Here is a 17,520-nt window from a genome sequence, read left to right as displayed (position 1 = left end):
AAAAAATAAAGTATATTGTTAAGAAAATGAAGGAAGCCAAATATAATCAGAAAAAAAAGCAAAAGTAAAATACAGAAGCATAAGGAACAAAACTGTTTGCTTTGTTTTGTTTTTAAGAGGGAAAAAAACACCCTAAGATATACTGATGTGGTCTCTGACTTGAATGGCCTGGTTTAAGTTCACTTCACCCAGGCAGTTTCCCTGTTCACATAAAAATATCAGGTCATCTCTGGTAACATTCTCTGAAAAAACACAGAATGCCAAGAGAAAGGACTGCAAGGGATTTAGAAAAAAAGAAGCAAAAGCAAAACCCCCATAGGATTAGAGGACCAGAACTTTTAGGATTGGTTCTTTTATAAGAAATTGAAAAGGAAAACCAAATACTACCTACTGTAGCACAACATCATTTTTGTCATAGGAGAACTTGGTTATCTCCCTTCCACCAAAGTATCTTTGAGTTTAGTGTTCTAAGAAATGTCTGCCCCACTCCTGCTAATGGTCTAAAATATTTACTTTCAACTAACAATGTGGTTTCACTTGGACTGCTTCCTAGGGGAAACATTTTCTTTTTTTGGAAAGGTTTGCTTACTTGATTATTGTCTGCAAAATGAAAATGCGTAACAATGACAATTCCCTTCTTCAGTACCTTGTAGCTAGCATGCTAAATGGAGCCTGCTACACTATTGTATACAGGAATTCTAGTCTCTGGAGCAAAGGAAAACAAACAGTAGCATCCATAAGATGAATAAAACAAGTAGAGTGTTCACAAGTAAAGTAATACCCATAAATTACTGCTACCAATTTCCTAGATGGAAAGAATAAGGTTCTTTTTTCCTTTTCCCCATTTGGGAAAGTCTCAGGATGTGTTTTGGAGAAGGCAATGGCACCCACTCCAGTACTCTTGCCTGGAGAATCCCATGGATGGAGGAGCCTGGTGGGCTGCAGTCCATGGGGTCTCGAAGAGTCGGACACCACTGAGCGACTTCACTTTCACTTTTCCCTTTCATGCATTGGAGAAGGACATGGCAACCCACTCCAGTGTTCTTGCCTGGAGAATCCCAGGGGCGGGGGAGCCTGGTGGGCCGCCGTCTATGGGGTCACACAGAGTCGGACACGACTGAAGCGACTTAGCAGCAGCAGCAGGCTGTTTTTTGCGCCCGAATTCCCTTTCTGAGGGGTTCCCTTTGACGGCCGTGCTTTGTGTTTCATTACCCTGTTGTTTCCCCTGGTGGCTCAGATGGTGAAGAATGTGCCTGCAATGCAGGAGACTTGGGTTTGACCCCGCGGTCGGGAAGATCCCTTGCAGGAGGGCGTGGCAACCCACTCCAGTATTCTTGCCTAGAGAGTTCCAGAGAGAGGAACCTGGCGGGCTACAGTCCACGGTGTTGCAAAGAGTCGGACACAACTGAGCACAGTGGACAAGGACACGCACTTGAAAACCGAGACAGTCAGTCCATAGTTTGGCTATGGGTCCGTGGACGTGGCTTCGTATAAAAACTCTACCCAACGGAGGGCTAGTGACCGGCTGCACCGGCTAGAGGCTCTCTTTTTGGGATTTTGAATGTGAGACACACAGAGAAAATCACAGATTAGATGGTTGGGCAGAAAGCAAAAAATGCCTGGAGTAAATGAGTAAGTAGAAATCAAGAGGCGGCCAAAGCTGTGTGGCAGCAAAATCACTGAGATGGAGAGAGATAAAGAAGAATAAAACAATATTGGTAGGTAGCTGCAACAGCTTAATAACCAGAGTAATTGAGTCACTAAAATGGCAGAAGTCTGAAGTGTGTGTGTGTGTGTGTGTGAAGTCGCTCAGTTGTGTCCTACTCTTTGCGACCCTGTGGACTGAAGCCCGCCAGACTCCTCTGTCCATGGGATTCTCCTGGCAAGAATACTGGAGTGGGTTGCCATTTCCTTCTCCAGGGGATCTTCCCGACCCAGGGATCAAACCCGGGTCTCCCTCATTGCAGGCAGACACTTTATCCTCTGAGCCACCAGGGAAGCCATATAATAAACATTCCATATAATTAACTAAATACCCTAAAATTCTCAGGGTACTGACTGGCTACTGAGATGGCAAGATAGACTCCATTTCTATTTTTCCATGAGGCCCAGCTGTGGTGTCCCAAACATCCTCACAACAGGCCCCTCTAACCTAACAACCGAAATGCTAACAACATACAAGAGTCTCCCTAACACAATTTTGTTCCATGAGGAGTTTTAGGATACATTTCAAACATTTTCCATAATAAATGGGAATGATTTATTTAAATGATCAATTTTGTCTCTAGCTTCTCAAGATTGTAAAACTTAACCATAAGTGTGTTTGGAAAGCATGAGAAATATTTTTCTGTAACTTAGGAGATGTTTCTTAGATCTTAGACCAGAGAAAGGTACAACTGTGTTTTCTATTTGCCCTTATAATAAACTGGAAGACATATGAGCCCATTAAAAGTGAAATGGGATTGGATTACCTCTTCAATGCTTGCATTTTGTAATCACAATTGACATCAATGTAACAAGAATGAATCTTCTCCTGAAAATTTCTATACTTCTATAAATCATGGAAAAAATAAACACTTCAGTAAAATTATCAAGATGAGTTCATTGTCTATTATTCAGTGAGAGTCCAGAGAAGGCAATGGCACCCCACTCCAGTACTTTTGCCTGGAGAATCCCAGGGACAGCGGAGCCTGGTGGGCTGCCGTCTATGGGGTCGCACAGAGTCAGAAACGGCTGAAGCGACTTAGCAGCAGCAGCAGCAGTGAAAGCATTATTTTCCTGTTCAGGATCCTTTTATAATTCAAATCTTGTTATTGCTGACTTGCTGTGGTGAGCAACCAGAGACTTTTAGAGCACTGTATTTTCACCGTAGTAAATATTACTTGAAATAAGGGGGCTTTTGCAGGTAATAAGAGTTACAGTAAGAGAGGAAGAGAGAGGAAAGAGTCTATTTGGCAATGAATACGGCCCACTGCCCTCTTCTGGACAGACTAGGAGGAGCAACAGTGTATATGTGTAAAAAAATCTTCTAATACTTTCTCAATTCATGTCAACAATATTTAATGAATGTCTACAGTGTGCTGGTTTGCCATGGCATGATGGGCCAAACCCAAAGAATGCCTGATATTATCCTTTCCTTTGAAAAGCTTACAGACATGATGGGGAAATGAAATTCAATGTAATTTTTCTGGATAATCTATGTAAGTATCAAGTCAAATTTTATGTGTATTACCGTAACTCAGAAAAACTTCATATTATTTTCATTCATTGTGAAACAGTTTTGTTCTTGTTGGATGGAGAACAGAAATATATATAAAAGAAGCTGGCCAGCAGCAAATTCTTGGAAGATCAACAGGCATAAAACACAGTGAAACTGTGTGTCACAGCCTGATTAAAAGATTGAAGTAAAATACAGCCTTATGTTGCTCTATTTTCATAATAAAGATGTTCTCAGTAAGGTTGATCATGAGTTCCTTTACCTTTCCAAGGTTTCAACTTACACTATTCAAAGTAAAAGATTTCACTTTTGCTTTTCAGAATTTATTGCAAGCACAATATATGGAGTTCCAATTTTTTCAGCCTCAGGATCAGAATTTCAAGTTTTATAAGTCTGTTTCTATCTTTTATATATTTTATATCATATTTTTCTCTATTTAAAAATTTCATCTTACTGTGGTAATGCCAATGATGTGATGTTTATTCTAGAAAATCATAAATTCTGTCTATACCCCTCAGAGCAACCGTCATAATGACATTGACCTAACAGTAAAAAGCTTTCCAGGCTTTGATGAACAGAGTTTACACCAGGCCAACTATTTGAAAACACTATCCGTAACACAAAGGCACGGACGCTCTGGGAGAGGCTTTGGAAACTACACTCAACATACTCAGCTGTTTATGATTACAGTTCTGTGTCCAGAGTTTAGCTAGGGAAAGCAATACCTGAAAATCCGGAAACCACAGCTGGAAGAGGTCTCACCTGATACATGTGGACATTGACCTTGGGACAAGCTGTATGATTTGCTCAGGGTCACAGAGCGGGAATGCAGCTGAGCAGGATGTGGACTCATATTTAATCTCCATTACATTGAACTTGGTTAGACTACTGCTCCGAATCTGATGAGGATCGGAGCGCCTCATGTTTAAGCTACTCTTAAAGGCAACATTCTAATAATTCTTGTCAGGCCCATCCTTTATGATTATCTTGATTCAATGATGAAGTTTTTCTCTGATTCGATTCTTCTAATAATAAAATTTTTATCATAAATGTGTTTGGAAACCATGAAATACATTTTTGTGTAATAAGGAGCTCTCTTTTAGACCTTAGACCAGAGAGAAGTACAATTTTATTTTTTGACTTGCTCTTATAATAAACACAGGGATGTATTAAACTCTCCAATATTTCATTACTACAACTAAAATCATCTAGGGTAACTCTACTGAAAATTCTGCATTTTCATTTTTCTCAGAATGATGGTCATAATAGGAGAAAAATCTTCAAAGGTATATTTTATATTTTTACTGAAGTATAGTTGGTTTACATGTATTAGTTTCTGATGTGCAGCAAAGTGATTCGGTTATACATATATGTGTGTGTGTGTATATATATATATATATATGTATATTCTATTCAAAGGTCTATTTTAAAGAAAAATTAATTTTTGGAAAAAGCACTGGAACAAAGTCAGAAGAATTAAATTATAAGCTGGCTTTTTTTCTCTGAAAGCCATACATTTTAAAAATTGAAGTATAGCTGATTTGCACCTTTATATTTGTTTCAGGTGTATAATAGTGATTTATATTTTAATAGATTATACACCATATTATTAAAAATATTTTCTATATTTCTTGTGCTGTACATTACATCCATGTGACTTATTGATTTTATGACTGATAGTTTGTACCTCTTAATCCCCTTCAACCATTTCATCCCTCCTCTCATATCTCCCTGCTCTGGCAAACACTAGTTTGTTCTCTGTATCTGTAAGTCTGTTTCTTTTTTGTTATGTCTGCTCATTTATTTTGCTTTTTAGGTTCCACATATAAGCAAAGTCATACACCATTTGTCTTTCTCTGTCTGACCTCTCACTTGGCATAATACGCTCTGGGTCCGTCCATGTTGTTGCAAATTGCAAGATTTTATTCCTTTTTATGGCTGAGTAGTAGTCCATTATACACACACGTGTGTGTGTGTGTTTCACATCTTCTTTATCCATTCATCTATTTAGGGGCACTTAGTTGGATACGACTGGGGTGACTTAGCAGCAGCAGCAGCAGGTTGCTTCCATCAGAGAAGGCAATAGCACCCCACTCCAGTACTCTTGCCTGGAAAATCCCATGAATGCAGGAGCCTGGTGGGCTTGCAGTCCATGGAGTCGCTAAGAGTCGGACACGACTGAGCGACTTCACTTTCACTCTTCACTTTCATGCATTGGAGAAGGAAATGGCAGCCCACTCCAGTGTTCTTGCCTGGAGAATCCCAGGGATGGGGGAGCCTGGTGGGATGCTGTCTATGCAGTCGCACAGAGTTGGACACGACTGAAGCGACTTAGCAGCAGCAGCAGCAGGTTGCTTCCATATCTTGGCTGCTGTAAACAATGTTGCAATGAACATAAAAGTGCATATATCTTTTCTAATTAGTGTCTTTATTTTCTTCAGGTAAATACTCGAGTGAAATTGCTAAATCTTATGTTACTTCTATTTTAATTTTTTTAGGAATCTCCATACACTATGAAAATAGTGACTGCATCAATTTAGATTCACATCAACAGTTAAACTGGCTTTTCTTCTTTATGTGTTTGTGGTGACATCATCTAAGTCTTAATTACATCGTCAGTAAAATGAAGCTAATGACAGATGCCTTTTTACTTCACACGGTTCTTGTAATAGAAAAATAGATAATAGGTGGAAATTACTTTGAGCTTTCTGAAGAAAAGCTCTGTATTACTCACGTTTTAAAATATTGTATGCTGTTACATATCACATGTTATAATGCTGCTAATTATATATTGTCTTACTTAAAATTTGTAGTTGTATTTTGAAGCAATAATCACAAAAAGTACACTTGTATATGACAAAATAACATTAGAAATTCATACATGTTTAATGTTTCAGGAAGTTGAGTTCATAATTAGCCTATGTCCTTTTTTCTATAAAATGTAAGGCTGACTAAAGATTCTTTGGATTAATGATTTGGTGTCTGGCACGAAATTTCTTCTAACACCACTAGATGGCGCAATTTAAGGGTTCAGTTCAGTTCAGTCGCTTAGCCGTGTCCGATTCTGCGACCCCGTGGACTGCAGCACGCCAGGCCTCCTTGTTCATCACCAACTCCCGGAGTATACTCAGACTCATGCCCATTGAGTCAATGATGTCATCCAACCATCTCATCCTCTGTCGTCCCCTTCTCCCACCTTCAGTCTTTCCCAGCATCAGGGTCTTTTCAAATGAGTCAGTTCTTTACATCAGGTGGCCAAAGTATTGGAGTTTCAGCTTCAGCATCCTTCCAGTGAATATTCAGGACTGATCTCCTTTAGGATGGACTGGTTGGGTCTCTTCACAGTCCAAGGGACTCTCAAGAGTCTTCTCCAACACCACAGTTCAAAACCATCAATTCTTTGGCGCTCAGCTTTCTTTATAGTCCAACTCTCACATTTATACATGACTACTGGAAAAACCATAACTTTGACTAGACAGACCTTTGTTGGCAAGGTAATATCTCTGCTTTTTAATAAGCTAAGTTGGTAAAGACTTTCAAAAGAATTTGTCAGAAGCCTAGTGACAGAGTGACAATCTGTTGTGTGGAAAAGATGAAGAAAGCTAGAGAGGGGAAAATGTTATTAATATCCAAAGTTAAATAGTTGTCCCCTCTCAGAGGCAGAGGCATAAGATCAGGAGACCTGTTCCTACGTGCAGTCTTTCACTAACCAGCTCTTTGGAGAATCACTTCACTTGTAGGGGCATAGATTTCTTCATCTAGTCAATTTCCTTCAAATGCATCCTCTTTCTCTCTTTCCCTGTTTGGAGCCAGGACAACAATCATGAGTTCTGCAGAAGCCATGACGTCTCAGTATACAGTAGGTACTTGGAAATAATGATGGCATTGTTCTGTACAAGTGCATGGTCTGAGAGGGCAGCCAAACGGAAGTCACACCATTAGGTTCTGTTCCCGATTGTGCTGTGCCCCACGGCAGCGTGTGACTAGGTGAACTCCCTCTGACCTTGCCCCACTTCTCTATAACACCACCTCTGGAACATTTTACACTTGCCTCCTCCAGGAGAGTTTACAAGGGCTAATGAGATAATGCTACCAAAAGCCAAACCTTTTAACAAAAGCTACTAATTATAAGCAAAGCATCAGTGGCTGAGTACAAAGTCTGACCCATCATCTGTGTTAAAATGCTCTTGAACTGGGTGACATCATCCCCACATGTAAAAGAACACTTTGCCAGGGAGGTGGAAATGGTCAAGAGGGAGGAAATCAGGTCTTTGAAGGAAGGTGCAAAGGCACTTGCACAGACAGCCCCTCTGCACAAGAGAAGGGTAAGGGTGACAGAACATTTTCTTCATCAGTAAGGAATCTTGTATGGGAGTGAATGTGGATTTTTTTCCCAATCACTGAGGACAGGAGAGGCTGACAAGAATTTATATGACATTGGAAAGACCAAAAAGACATAAAATGTTTAGAGAAGAGATATTAGAGGGTGGATGTTGCACATGTTCTTAGTTTTATATCAAACAGACCTGTTTCCTTTACGTCTTTTTTTACAACAAACCTCTAGAACTTACTTTTTTGGGGGGAGGTGGGGGCTGCTGCATGGCACAGCACATGAGATCTTAGTTGCCCAACCAGGGATCAAACTTGCACACCCTACTTTAGAAGCATGGAGTCTTAACCACTGGACCATCAGAGAAGTCTCATAGAGCTCATTCATCTTGCTTGACTGAAACTTTAGGCCTGTTGATTAGTAATTCCTTATTTCTCCCTTCCCTCAGCTGCTGGCAACCATCATTCTACTCTTTGATTCTGTGAATTTGACTATTTTAGAGACTTCATATAAGTGGAATCATACCAGATTTGTCATTCTGTAACTGACTTCAACCATGTTGTTGCACATTGCAGAATGTCCTTCTTTTTAAAGACTGCATAGTATGCTATTGTAGTATTGACCACATTATCTATTCATCAGTCAATCAACTTTCAGGTTGTTTCCTAGAGTACAGGAGTGCCAGTATCTTTTCAAGACCCTGATTTCAATTCTTTCTGGTAAATATCCAGAAGAGGCATGGTAGGTCATATGGTAATTGTATTTTTTAATGTTTTGAGGAACTTCCTTACTATTTTCCATAGTGGCTGCATTTTGTATTCCCACTGACAGTATGCAAGGGTTCCAATTTCTGAGCATCTTCAGCAACATTAAAAAACAAAACAAAACCAGCCATTCTGGCAGTTGTGAGGTTACATCTTATTGTGGTTTTGATTTGCATTTCCCTGACAATTAGTGACTGTTTTCCTATACCTCTTGGCCATTTGTATATTTCCTTTGGAGAAATGTCTACTTAGGTCCTTAGACTATTTCTTAATTAGGTTATTAGTTTGGTTTATTTTTTTAAATTAGAGTTATAGAAATTTCTAATGTATTTTGGAGATTAATTCCTTATTGGATAGGTGGTTTCAAATATTTGCTCTAATTCCATAGGTTATCTTTTCACTCTGTTGCTTGCGTAGTGTGCAGAACCTTTTTAGTTTGGTGCAATCTCACCTGCTTATTTTGCTTTCATTGCCTGTGCTGTTGATGTCGTATCCATGAAATCACTGTCAAGACCAATGTCATGAGACTTTCCCCTATAGTCTGTTTCAGGAGTTTTAGAGTTTTGGATTTTATGTTTTTTTAATCCATTTTGAGTTGGTTTTGTGTATGGTATAAGATGAGGGTCCAGGTTCATTGTTCTGTGCTTTCTCAGCATTATTTGTTGAAGAGGCTGTGCTTTTTCCATTGCCTTACTCAATAGTGAAAACCAAGGGCTTGTCTTCTAAGATCAGGAACCAGGTAGGGCTGCCTGCTCTTATTACTTCTACTCAACATAGTACTACTGGAAATCACAGTAAGAACAATTAGGCAAGAAAAAGAAAGAAAACACACCCCAAATGGATAAGAAGTAAAACTCTCTTTTTGCAGATGATATGATCTTATACATAAAAATCCTAACGACTATACAAAAAACTGTTAGAACTAATACATAATTTCAGTAAGCTGCAGAGTACAAAACCAACATACAAAAATCAGTACTGTTTCTATATACTGACAATGAACTATCACCCGTCAAAAATAAAAAAGAAAAACTCTATCTATAGTAGCATCAAAAAAGGATGAAATTCCTAGGAATAAACCTAACTAAGGAGATGAGAGACTTGTATACTGAAGACTGCAAAACATTAATAAAAAAAATTAAATAAGACACAAAAAATAGAATTACATTTTATATTCATGGATTAGAAGACTTGCTATTGTTAAAATGTCCATACTACCAAGCAATCTAATGATGCAATGCAATCCTTATCAAAATCCAAATGGCATTTTTTTTTACAGAAATAGAATACAACCATGCACATTTATACATTTCAAGTATTTACTTTCCATTAAAACAGCTAGTATTCTTGTAGTATTGCCCATAGCAGTGATTTAGTGAAAAAGTATTTCATTTTTCAAATTAGTGCTTCAGTATCTTAGTTACCATCTGCAAATATGGAAAGAGAATGTTTTTAACCTGTTTAGTTGTTTAACCTGTTTATAATAAACTGACTACACTAGGACTGGAAGACCTGGATTTTAATTTCAACTACATGATTCACTAGCCACAAAATAATGAAAGTAATAATAATAATATGTGAAAACATCTTTCATTTGGTTGTGGTTTTTTGGTATAATGTTTTTCACATATACTATATTCAGTTTTTATCATATTCTTTCTGGAGCTCAGATTTCTTAACTGGAAAATGGGGACAATAACTCCTACCCTGTCTACCTCACAGAGATACTTTAAGAATGAAGACAAAAAGTATGCAAAATTGCTCTTAGAATCACAAAGCACTATGTCAAGCCATTATCACCACTTAGATGAAGAGTCAGTATGACAATGTATAATTATATTAAGAATGAGAGAAAAGGAAAACGATACTGACTTAACTGGTCAGTTGTGTGAACCGGAAGCAGCTTACTGACTCCATCAATATCTCATATCCATGCCTATTCTCTAGGGCTCCCACAAACAGACAGCACCAGGTTAATAACCATAAGACCTGCAGATTAAATTAATTCTGGCTAAGGATTCATTTCCTAACCTTATACCCAAGAAATCTGAACTTGTGCTGGATGATTCAAAGTTATTTCTTATATATAAGGGCTATGAAAGTTCTTAGAGCACATGCATTTACAGGAAGCTTATTTTTTCCTTTGGGGAAAACATTGTTCTGGGAACAAAATGACTACACCAATATTCTCTGAGCTAATGAAAGGTTACCTCCTTCCATGTGCTGAAAATGATTATGCAAAGAAATTAGTTTGGGGCATATGTGTTATGTGCACTTTAAGTTGCTTCAGTTGTGTCCGACTCTTTGTGATCCTATGTACCATAGCCCACCAGGCTCCTCTGTCCATGGGATTCTCCAGGCAAGAATACTGGAGTGGGTTGCTATCCCCTTCTCCATACCCTTAAACGTGTTATAAGGCTGCCTTTTATACTGCCTTTCTGTTTACCTTCTCAAAACATTTTTCCCAGTGTGGGATGTACACGCCCCACATGTGGTCAGAAAAATCAATAGATGTTTAAAAGCCTGGAAGCATTTATCTCTGATCACAGTAGCTTTATCTCTGTGCAGAAATAAAATGCGTTTTGATCAGAATTCCTTCTCTTAGCACCTAGTAACAAATACAGTTGAAACCCATCAACTGGAGAAGAAAACCACCAAACAGGACCAACCAAAAATTTTCAAAACATACTGCCAAAGCTAAAATGCACTTACCTGAGCAATTATGTCTGCAATTTCTGAATAACTGTGGCATCTTCCCACACACGATCGAGCCAAAAAGTCCTCTACCAGCCGTGTTCCAATACCATATCCCCTGTGGAGGAAGGGAAAGAGTGTGCTCTGAAAATAATATTTGAGACATTAGTGAAGTCCCTCCATCTTTCAGCATGGATTCATCTGTTGGGACGTTTGTAAATAAATTATAAAGTAAACCAAACTTGACAGGTCAAATGGCAATTTGGCAGGGGGTTCCTTATGACATGGCCCATAGAGTACAACTCATCCAGGAAATTTTAACTAGTCTCCTTTAAGCAAAAAAGTCTGAGGAGTGAAGGCTGACCCAAACTTGACAGTGTAAATTAAAATTAAAAGAGGTTGGTGTTTGCAGCCGAATGTGTCTCATTGGCAGCTAGCTTTCTCATCACTGGCCATTATCAGAAACAGAATGAGGCTCTAGCTGACTTGTCTGCTACAGCTGTGGTACCTAGATGCTCATCTTTTCTTAGCACAGTTTCCATGGTAGGAGAGCAGGTATGTCTGGGATCGGTTCTGGAAGGAGTGGAAGAAGGGAATGGAGAAATAATTTTTTTGTGTACCATTTAGTTTTCAGCTACACTGAAGTTGGAACACTGAAGTTTAGTGAAAAGAACAAAAAAAGCGAAGTTCCGAAAGTTCATTTTTTTTTTAATTTTAGGGAAATTAAATGTATGGGACTTGGGAGAAGGTATTTGTGTTATATGTTCACTCTATCTCACAGCAGATGGCTTGAGTGGTACCTAAAGCACAATTCTGCAGGCATTTTATTGAGATGTGATAATATATCCAAGCAGACAGATTCAATAAGATAGACCTAAAACCTTCAATCTACTTGAGAAATTATGAACTTAACAGTGGAAATAAAAGAAAGACGACTGTTTTTGCTTACCAACTGGCACAAAATTGGTCTTTTAATGTCACAGCCGCATGTCCATGGACTAGTGAAACAATTTGAACAGGGCAACAGAAGGCTCAACAAGTCAAAAGACATCACAGTCTGTACGGGGCTATATTTGTTCCATAGGGTTTGAAAAGGGTGGGAGTGGATATTCAGTGACCAGTCAACTGGGAGAGGGAGGTGGATTTGAGGTCAAAGTGATTTACTAAATCTATGAGGTTATCTGTTTATATTTCTGAGTAGATAGAAACATTCAATTTAGCTTACTTGTCTTCCAAGAAAAATGCTTTGTGATTCTAGCCAGGAAGTTCATATTGAAAAGACGTTTAAAAAACAGAAACAATAGAAATACTTGTACCAGGATTTTAGGAAAAAATGTTTCCAGTGTTTTCCATATTATGCATACCTGCAGGCTCAGCTACTAGGACAGGTAATAGAAAGGCAGAATGTTGTAATCAGTGTAGTATATTTCTTGCTTTGGTTAAAGGATATATTTCTCCAAAGCAGATATTTTATATATCAAGTTAAAAACGTAATATGCTTTCAGCAGAAGCTATTGAAGAAATCCAAATGAGAATTATTATTGTTTTTCTTACAGCAAGGCCTTCTTACAGCCTCTCAAAATGCATTCTTTAACTAATATTTCATTCGTGTTTATTAAAATATGCACCCAAGTAGCTACCTATAGGTATTTTGGGGAGGGGGGTCAAATAAATGAGTATCTTCATTTTATGCTGCTGTTCTACAAAACAATGGAAATTTAACAAGTTAAATAATTTGATTTCTGAAAATATTTTATCATGTGTTTAAGAGTGACCTAAATATAAAATAGCTTAAAAAGCTACCACTGTTACAGACAATTTAGCTGAGGAAGTGTTCCTGACTAATTAAGAAGAAATTTTTTAAAAGAATATGTGGACCAAAATGAACAGAACTTAGAACAATGAAAAAGAACTTTCTGATAGAAAAAGGATAAGCATATAGAAAGGGAGGAAAGCAAGAACTCACAAAAAAATCTTTCAAGCTTTTCTTAATGTTGTCTTTTTTCTGTATTTCAATCAAAAATATAATGAGCATTTTAAAAGAGGTCCAAAATGCTCATCTACACTAAATTTCCTCTTCAAACTTTCTAATGAAACCTTCTAACTAGTACAAATTTTCCAGTCATTGCTCTGTTAGAAACCTTTTAAGAATCCATAATTAAGAGATTCAAGTATGTTTACAGATGTTTTATTATTAAGCAGTAATATAATACTCATATAATTGTTCTGAAAATTAAAGGCTGAATTAGTGTAGGAGAAATGTCTATTAATAAAGGAGAATGGACTTTCATTTTAAAAGGAAGCAATGAGTTCATTATTTAATATGTTTTAAAGTAAAACAGAGTAATGTTAAAAGTGTTCAGATAATAGAAACACTACATAAGAAACAGTAAATCTCCCTTCTATCCATAATCTCCTGCCCTCCCCTCCGGTTCTCTCAGGCAACTACTGTTAGCTGTTTTTTCACAAATCCTTCCATAGATAGTCTATGCTTACATTAACACATATTTACACTGGAAGAAATTATGGTAGAACAGAAGACTTGCAAAGAAATGTGATGACCCACCATATTCTTTAAAGAGCAATTTCAGTTTTACCACGTCTTTTGCTTACAGATCACTAGCAAAGAAATGATTTCTAATGAAAAAGAAAATGTTACATGATTGATATTCATGGAATAAAAGCCCCTTCTTATTGCTTTAGGCTTTAAAGTGAAGTCGCTCAGTCGTGTCTGACTCTGAGACCCCATGGACTGTAGCCTACCAGGCTCCTCCCTCCATGGGATTCTCCTGGCAAGAATACTGGAGTGGGCTGCCATTTCTTCTTCTCCAGGGGATCTTCCCGACCCAGGGATCAAACCCGGGTCTCCCGCATTCCAGGCAGATGCTTTAACCTCTGAGCCACCAGGCTTTAGGCTTTATGGCAACACAAGTGGCAGTTATTAGAAATTATGTTCCTCTCTAGGTGGGATTCGTTGACATGGAAGAGCAGCTAAAATGGAGCAAGGCAAGTCAAAAGAGGAAGACCAACTACATTCCACAAGAAAAAAGACTTCTACTCACATTGTATCTAAATATTTATTCACATCTTCATCTTTTTCATAATCCTTACAGAGCTGGGCAACCAGAGCTCCATAGGTGAGGACAAAGAGATCTTTATTCTGGGGAAAAAGAGAGAGTTTCATATTATTGGCAAAGTTATGGGAAATACACTACTGGACCTTTATAAAAAGTTTTCTAGCCAGAAGCAGCCTTGGAGATCATCTGTTCCTTTCTTCCATCCCCTTCCCCGTTAAGTGTGTGTGCTCAGTTGTGTCTGACAACTGCAATAATTTTCACTTTTGAGAACAAATTGTACCTATATTTGAATACATTGCTGGGGGAAAAAGAGCTCTGAAATAAATTTCTTACCATGAGAACATCTTTCTATACATTTGCTTATATAATTTATAATATGTTTTCATGGAGGAAGTTTTTTAAAATACTAATGGCTAATATAAATTCTTATTGTTCCATAATGGCCTTTGGTATATTTTGACCATGTTTTCACTTGGAAGGAAAAATTGGGTGAGATGTCTCATGAGTCTGCACAATCCCTAATAGGTTTCAGATCTGCTAAGGAGACCATCAGGCTGAACCCAACTATAGCAACAAATTTGGAGTTTTTCTTTATACTTAGAGAAAAAAGGAGAATTTTCACTTTTCTTATAGATCTCTAAAATATGCAATATTTTTCAGAGTAAATTAAAAATGAAAAAGTAAAACTGAGAATAAATTGGGTTTAGTTTACCAAAGATATGTTGAAAATATGGAAAAAAGAAAACACAAAGTTCAATCAATCCTTTTTAAAAAGTCTCTTTGGTTCACTGCAGAACTATTTACAACAGGTAGGACATAGAAGCAACCTAGATATCCATCAACAGATGAATGGATAAAGAAGATGTGGTACGGATATACAATGGAATATTATTCAGCTATAAAAAGGAATGAATCTGAGTCAGTTGTAGTGAGGTGGATGAACCTAGAGCTTGTTATACAGGGTGAAGTAAGTCAAAAAGAGAAAAAAATATTGTATATTAACACATATATATGGAATCTAAAAAATTTGTACTGATGAAGCTACTTGCATGGAAGGATTGGAGACACAGACGTAGAGAACAGACTTTTGAAGACAGTGGAGGAAGGAGAGGGTGGGACAAATTAAGAAAGTCAAGAATACTGAAGTGGGTTGCCATGCCTCCTCCAGGGGAACTTCCCAACCCATGAATTGAACCTGAGTCTCCTGCATTGCAGGCGGATTCTTTACCAGCTGATCTACCAGGGAAGCCCCATATATACACCATCATATGTTAAAAAGATACCTAGTGGGAAGCTGCTGTATAACACAGGGGCCCCAGCCTGGCTCTCTGTGATGACCTACAGGGGTGAATAGGGGGCTAGGAGGTAGGCTCAAGAGAGGGGGGGATGTATGTATAATTATGACTGACTCACATTGTTGTATGGCAGAAACCAACACAACATAGTAAAGCAATTATCCTCCAATTTAAAAAAAAAGTTTCTTTGTTTTGCATCTGCTATTGAAAACAAAGAAATAGAAGAGGATAACTGAGATAATTTACTACAATTCCCTCAATCTTTCAGAGCAGGGAATGAGGCCTCAGGAGGAACGAATTACTCGCCCAGCTGGCCATGATTGGCAGAGCCCGGTGGAGTCTAGGACTGCAGGCTCTTCTCCGTCATAGCAATTTTCTTTGAGGTGCACAAAAGAAGGCACTGCCTGGAGTAGAGGTGAGTGGGAGAGCGAGGTAGGAAGCCATACCATTGTCAAAAATAATCTCATTTTGTGCATAATCTTATATTTCCATGAGAGATCAAATATGGATTCCAGGTTAGAAGAGGTGTTTTTACCTGCAGGCTCAGGTATCTTGTGTAGCACAACATAGAGGGAAAGAGAAGGCCTGATAATATGTATTCAATTATTTTTTATTAAATAAGAAGTAGAAATGACTCAGAAAACCAATAAAATAGTTTATTCTACCAAGTGACTTCTTTGAAATGCTATATGATATTGATCCAAATACTTCCAAAATTGACCCAATACCACCAATGTCCATTCTCTTATGAGAATGGTTTATATCATGATAAATATGTTTTTTTAATTGGGTAGAATATTATAACTCAATAAATTTTAAGTCAAAAGAATCCAAATAGTATATGGTGCATAGGGACATAACTTCTGTTGAAAAGCTAAATCAAAATGTCATAAACATGTATAGAATATACATTAAATACATTAACTGACATTAGACACTAATGTACACAATTCAGGCATAGGAAAAAAAATGAGTACATTAATATTTCTAGTAGGAAACCAATGATGTAAAGCATGCGATTTAAACAAAAATATTTGTTAAACAAACCACTGAAGGGTCATCATGTATTCAGTTTTAATTCCGTTCTTATTTAAACCTTCCAAGAACCTAATTATGATTTTAAATATATCTTAAAGGCAATCTTTTTAGTATTGAGTTTTTGATGACCTATTCCTACTTAATGTAATATATAATCATCTATTTGTATATATTTCATTTCCTATTTCATGAAGTATGAAATACAGCCAGTTACAAGTATGAAATACAAAGAACTGCTTAATCTCTTTACTTTTACTGTTAGAGACAGAAGAAAAACTTGACACTTCTGTAGAACTGCCTGTAAATTGTACAGAAAATATCTACCTTCCATATAAGGAACTACAGCAGAAGATAAATCACTGTTAAAAGCCAATATGGCAGTGTAAGAATAAGCAAAGTTGAAGGGGAGAGAGAAATGAACGAATGCGGTTGTTGCTGCCAGCGGTGAAACAAGAGAATTTGAAAAATAGAGAAAAGGAGATAAAATTATGCCTATCTACGTGCCATAGCTTCAACATTGTGCCCATTTATAATTAAGGCTAAACTGAAGAAAAATGGCATTTTATTTTCTTTCCTCTTTCTCTCTTTCTGGTGGGTGGATACTAATTATGTTTTACTTCTAGCTGAGTTTCAAGCTTGGTTCCCATAAAAGCCAGTGTTCTTCATTTTGTTTCATGGTCAAAGACTGTATCTTGAAAAACATGTCCAGAAGGGTCTCAGATTGATCACAAGAGAGATCAACATAAATCTATCATCACAGTTTTAAAAACATAAAAATCAATCTTTTTTTACATAAAAAAATAGAACACCATTAATTATTTCAGGAGGTTTTAGATATATCAAGATAAAAATGTGTTTTAACTGATATATAAATTAAGTGACTTAGGTACAATATGAAGCATATACAATATTTTTCAGTATTTGAGGAGTCCCATAAAGAAGATTCCAGACTGGTATCTGCAGCCATTTCCAACTGGGGTGTGCATGGGTTAGTCATACAATCCTAAGTATTCATGCCCAGAGTTACTTTTATGCAGTGCCCTTGAGTCTGCTGAAATAATTAACAGAGTTTTAAACTTAATGATGAATTTTCACATCTGTAACT

General features: G+C 37.4%; 1 protein-coding gene across 1 annotated transcript in view; it reads right to left on the bottom strand.

Moving 5' to 3' along the window:
* Window positions 1–17,520, bottom strand: part of TRAPPC3L (trafficking protein particle complex subunit 3L) — a 38,915-nt gene that overhangs the window by 20,541 nt on the left and 854 nt on the right. The window contains exons 2-3 of the mRNA XM_040238447.1: window positions 14,068–14,165; window positions 11,024–11,123 (exon numbers count right to left, since the gene is read on the bottom strand). Coding sequence (XP_040094381.1) covers window positions 11,024–11,123; window positions 14,068–14,165 — 198 coding nt within the window. The remainder of the gene's footprint in view (window positions 1–11,023; window positions 11,124–14,067; window positions 14,166–17,520) is intronic.

This window comes from Oryx dammah, unplaced genomic scaffold (assembly GCF_014754425.2).
Source record: "Oryx dammah isolate SB20612 unplaced genomic scaffold, SCBI_Odam_1.1 HiC_scaffold_4, whole genome shotgun sequence".
NCBI classification, from domain to species: domain Eukaryota; kingdom Metazoa; phylum Chordata; class Mammalia; order Artiodactyla; family Bovidae; genus Oryx; species Oryx dammah.
The sequence above is the reverse complement of the archived record's forward strand: the minus strand, read 5'-3'. Positions and strand labels throughout refer to the sequence as shown.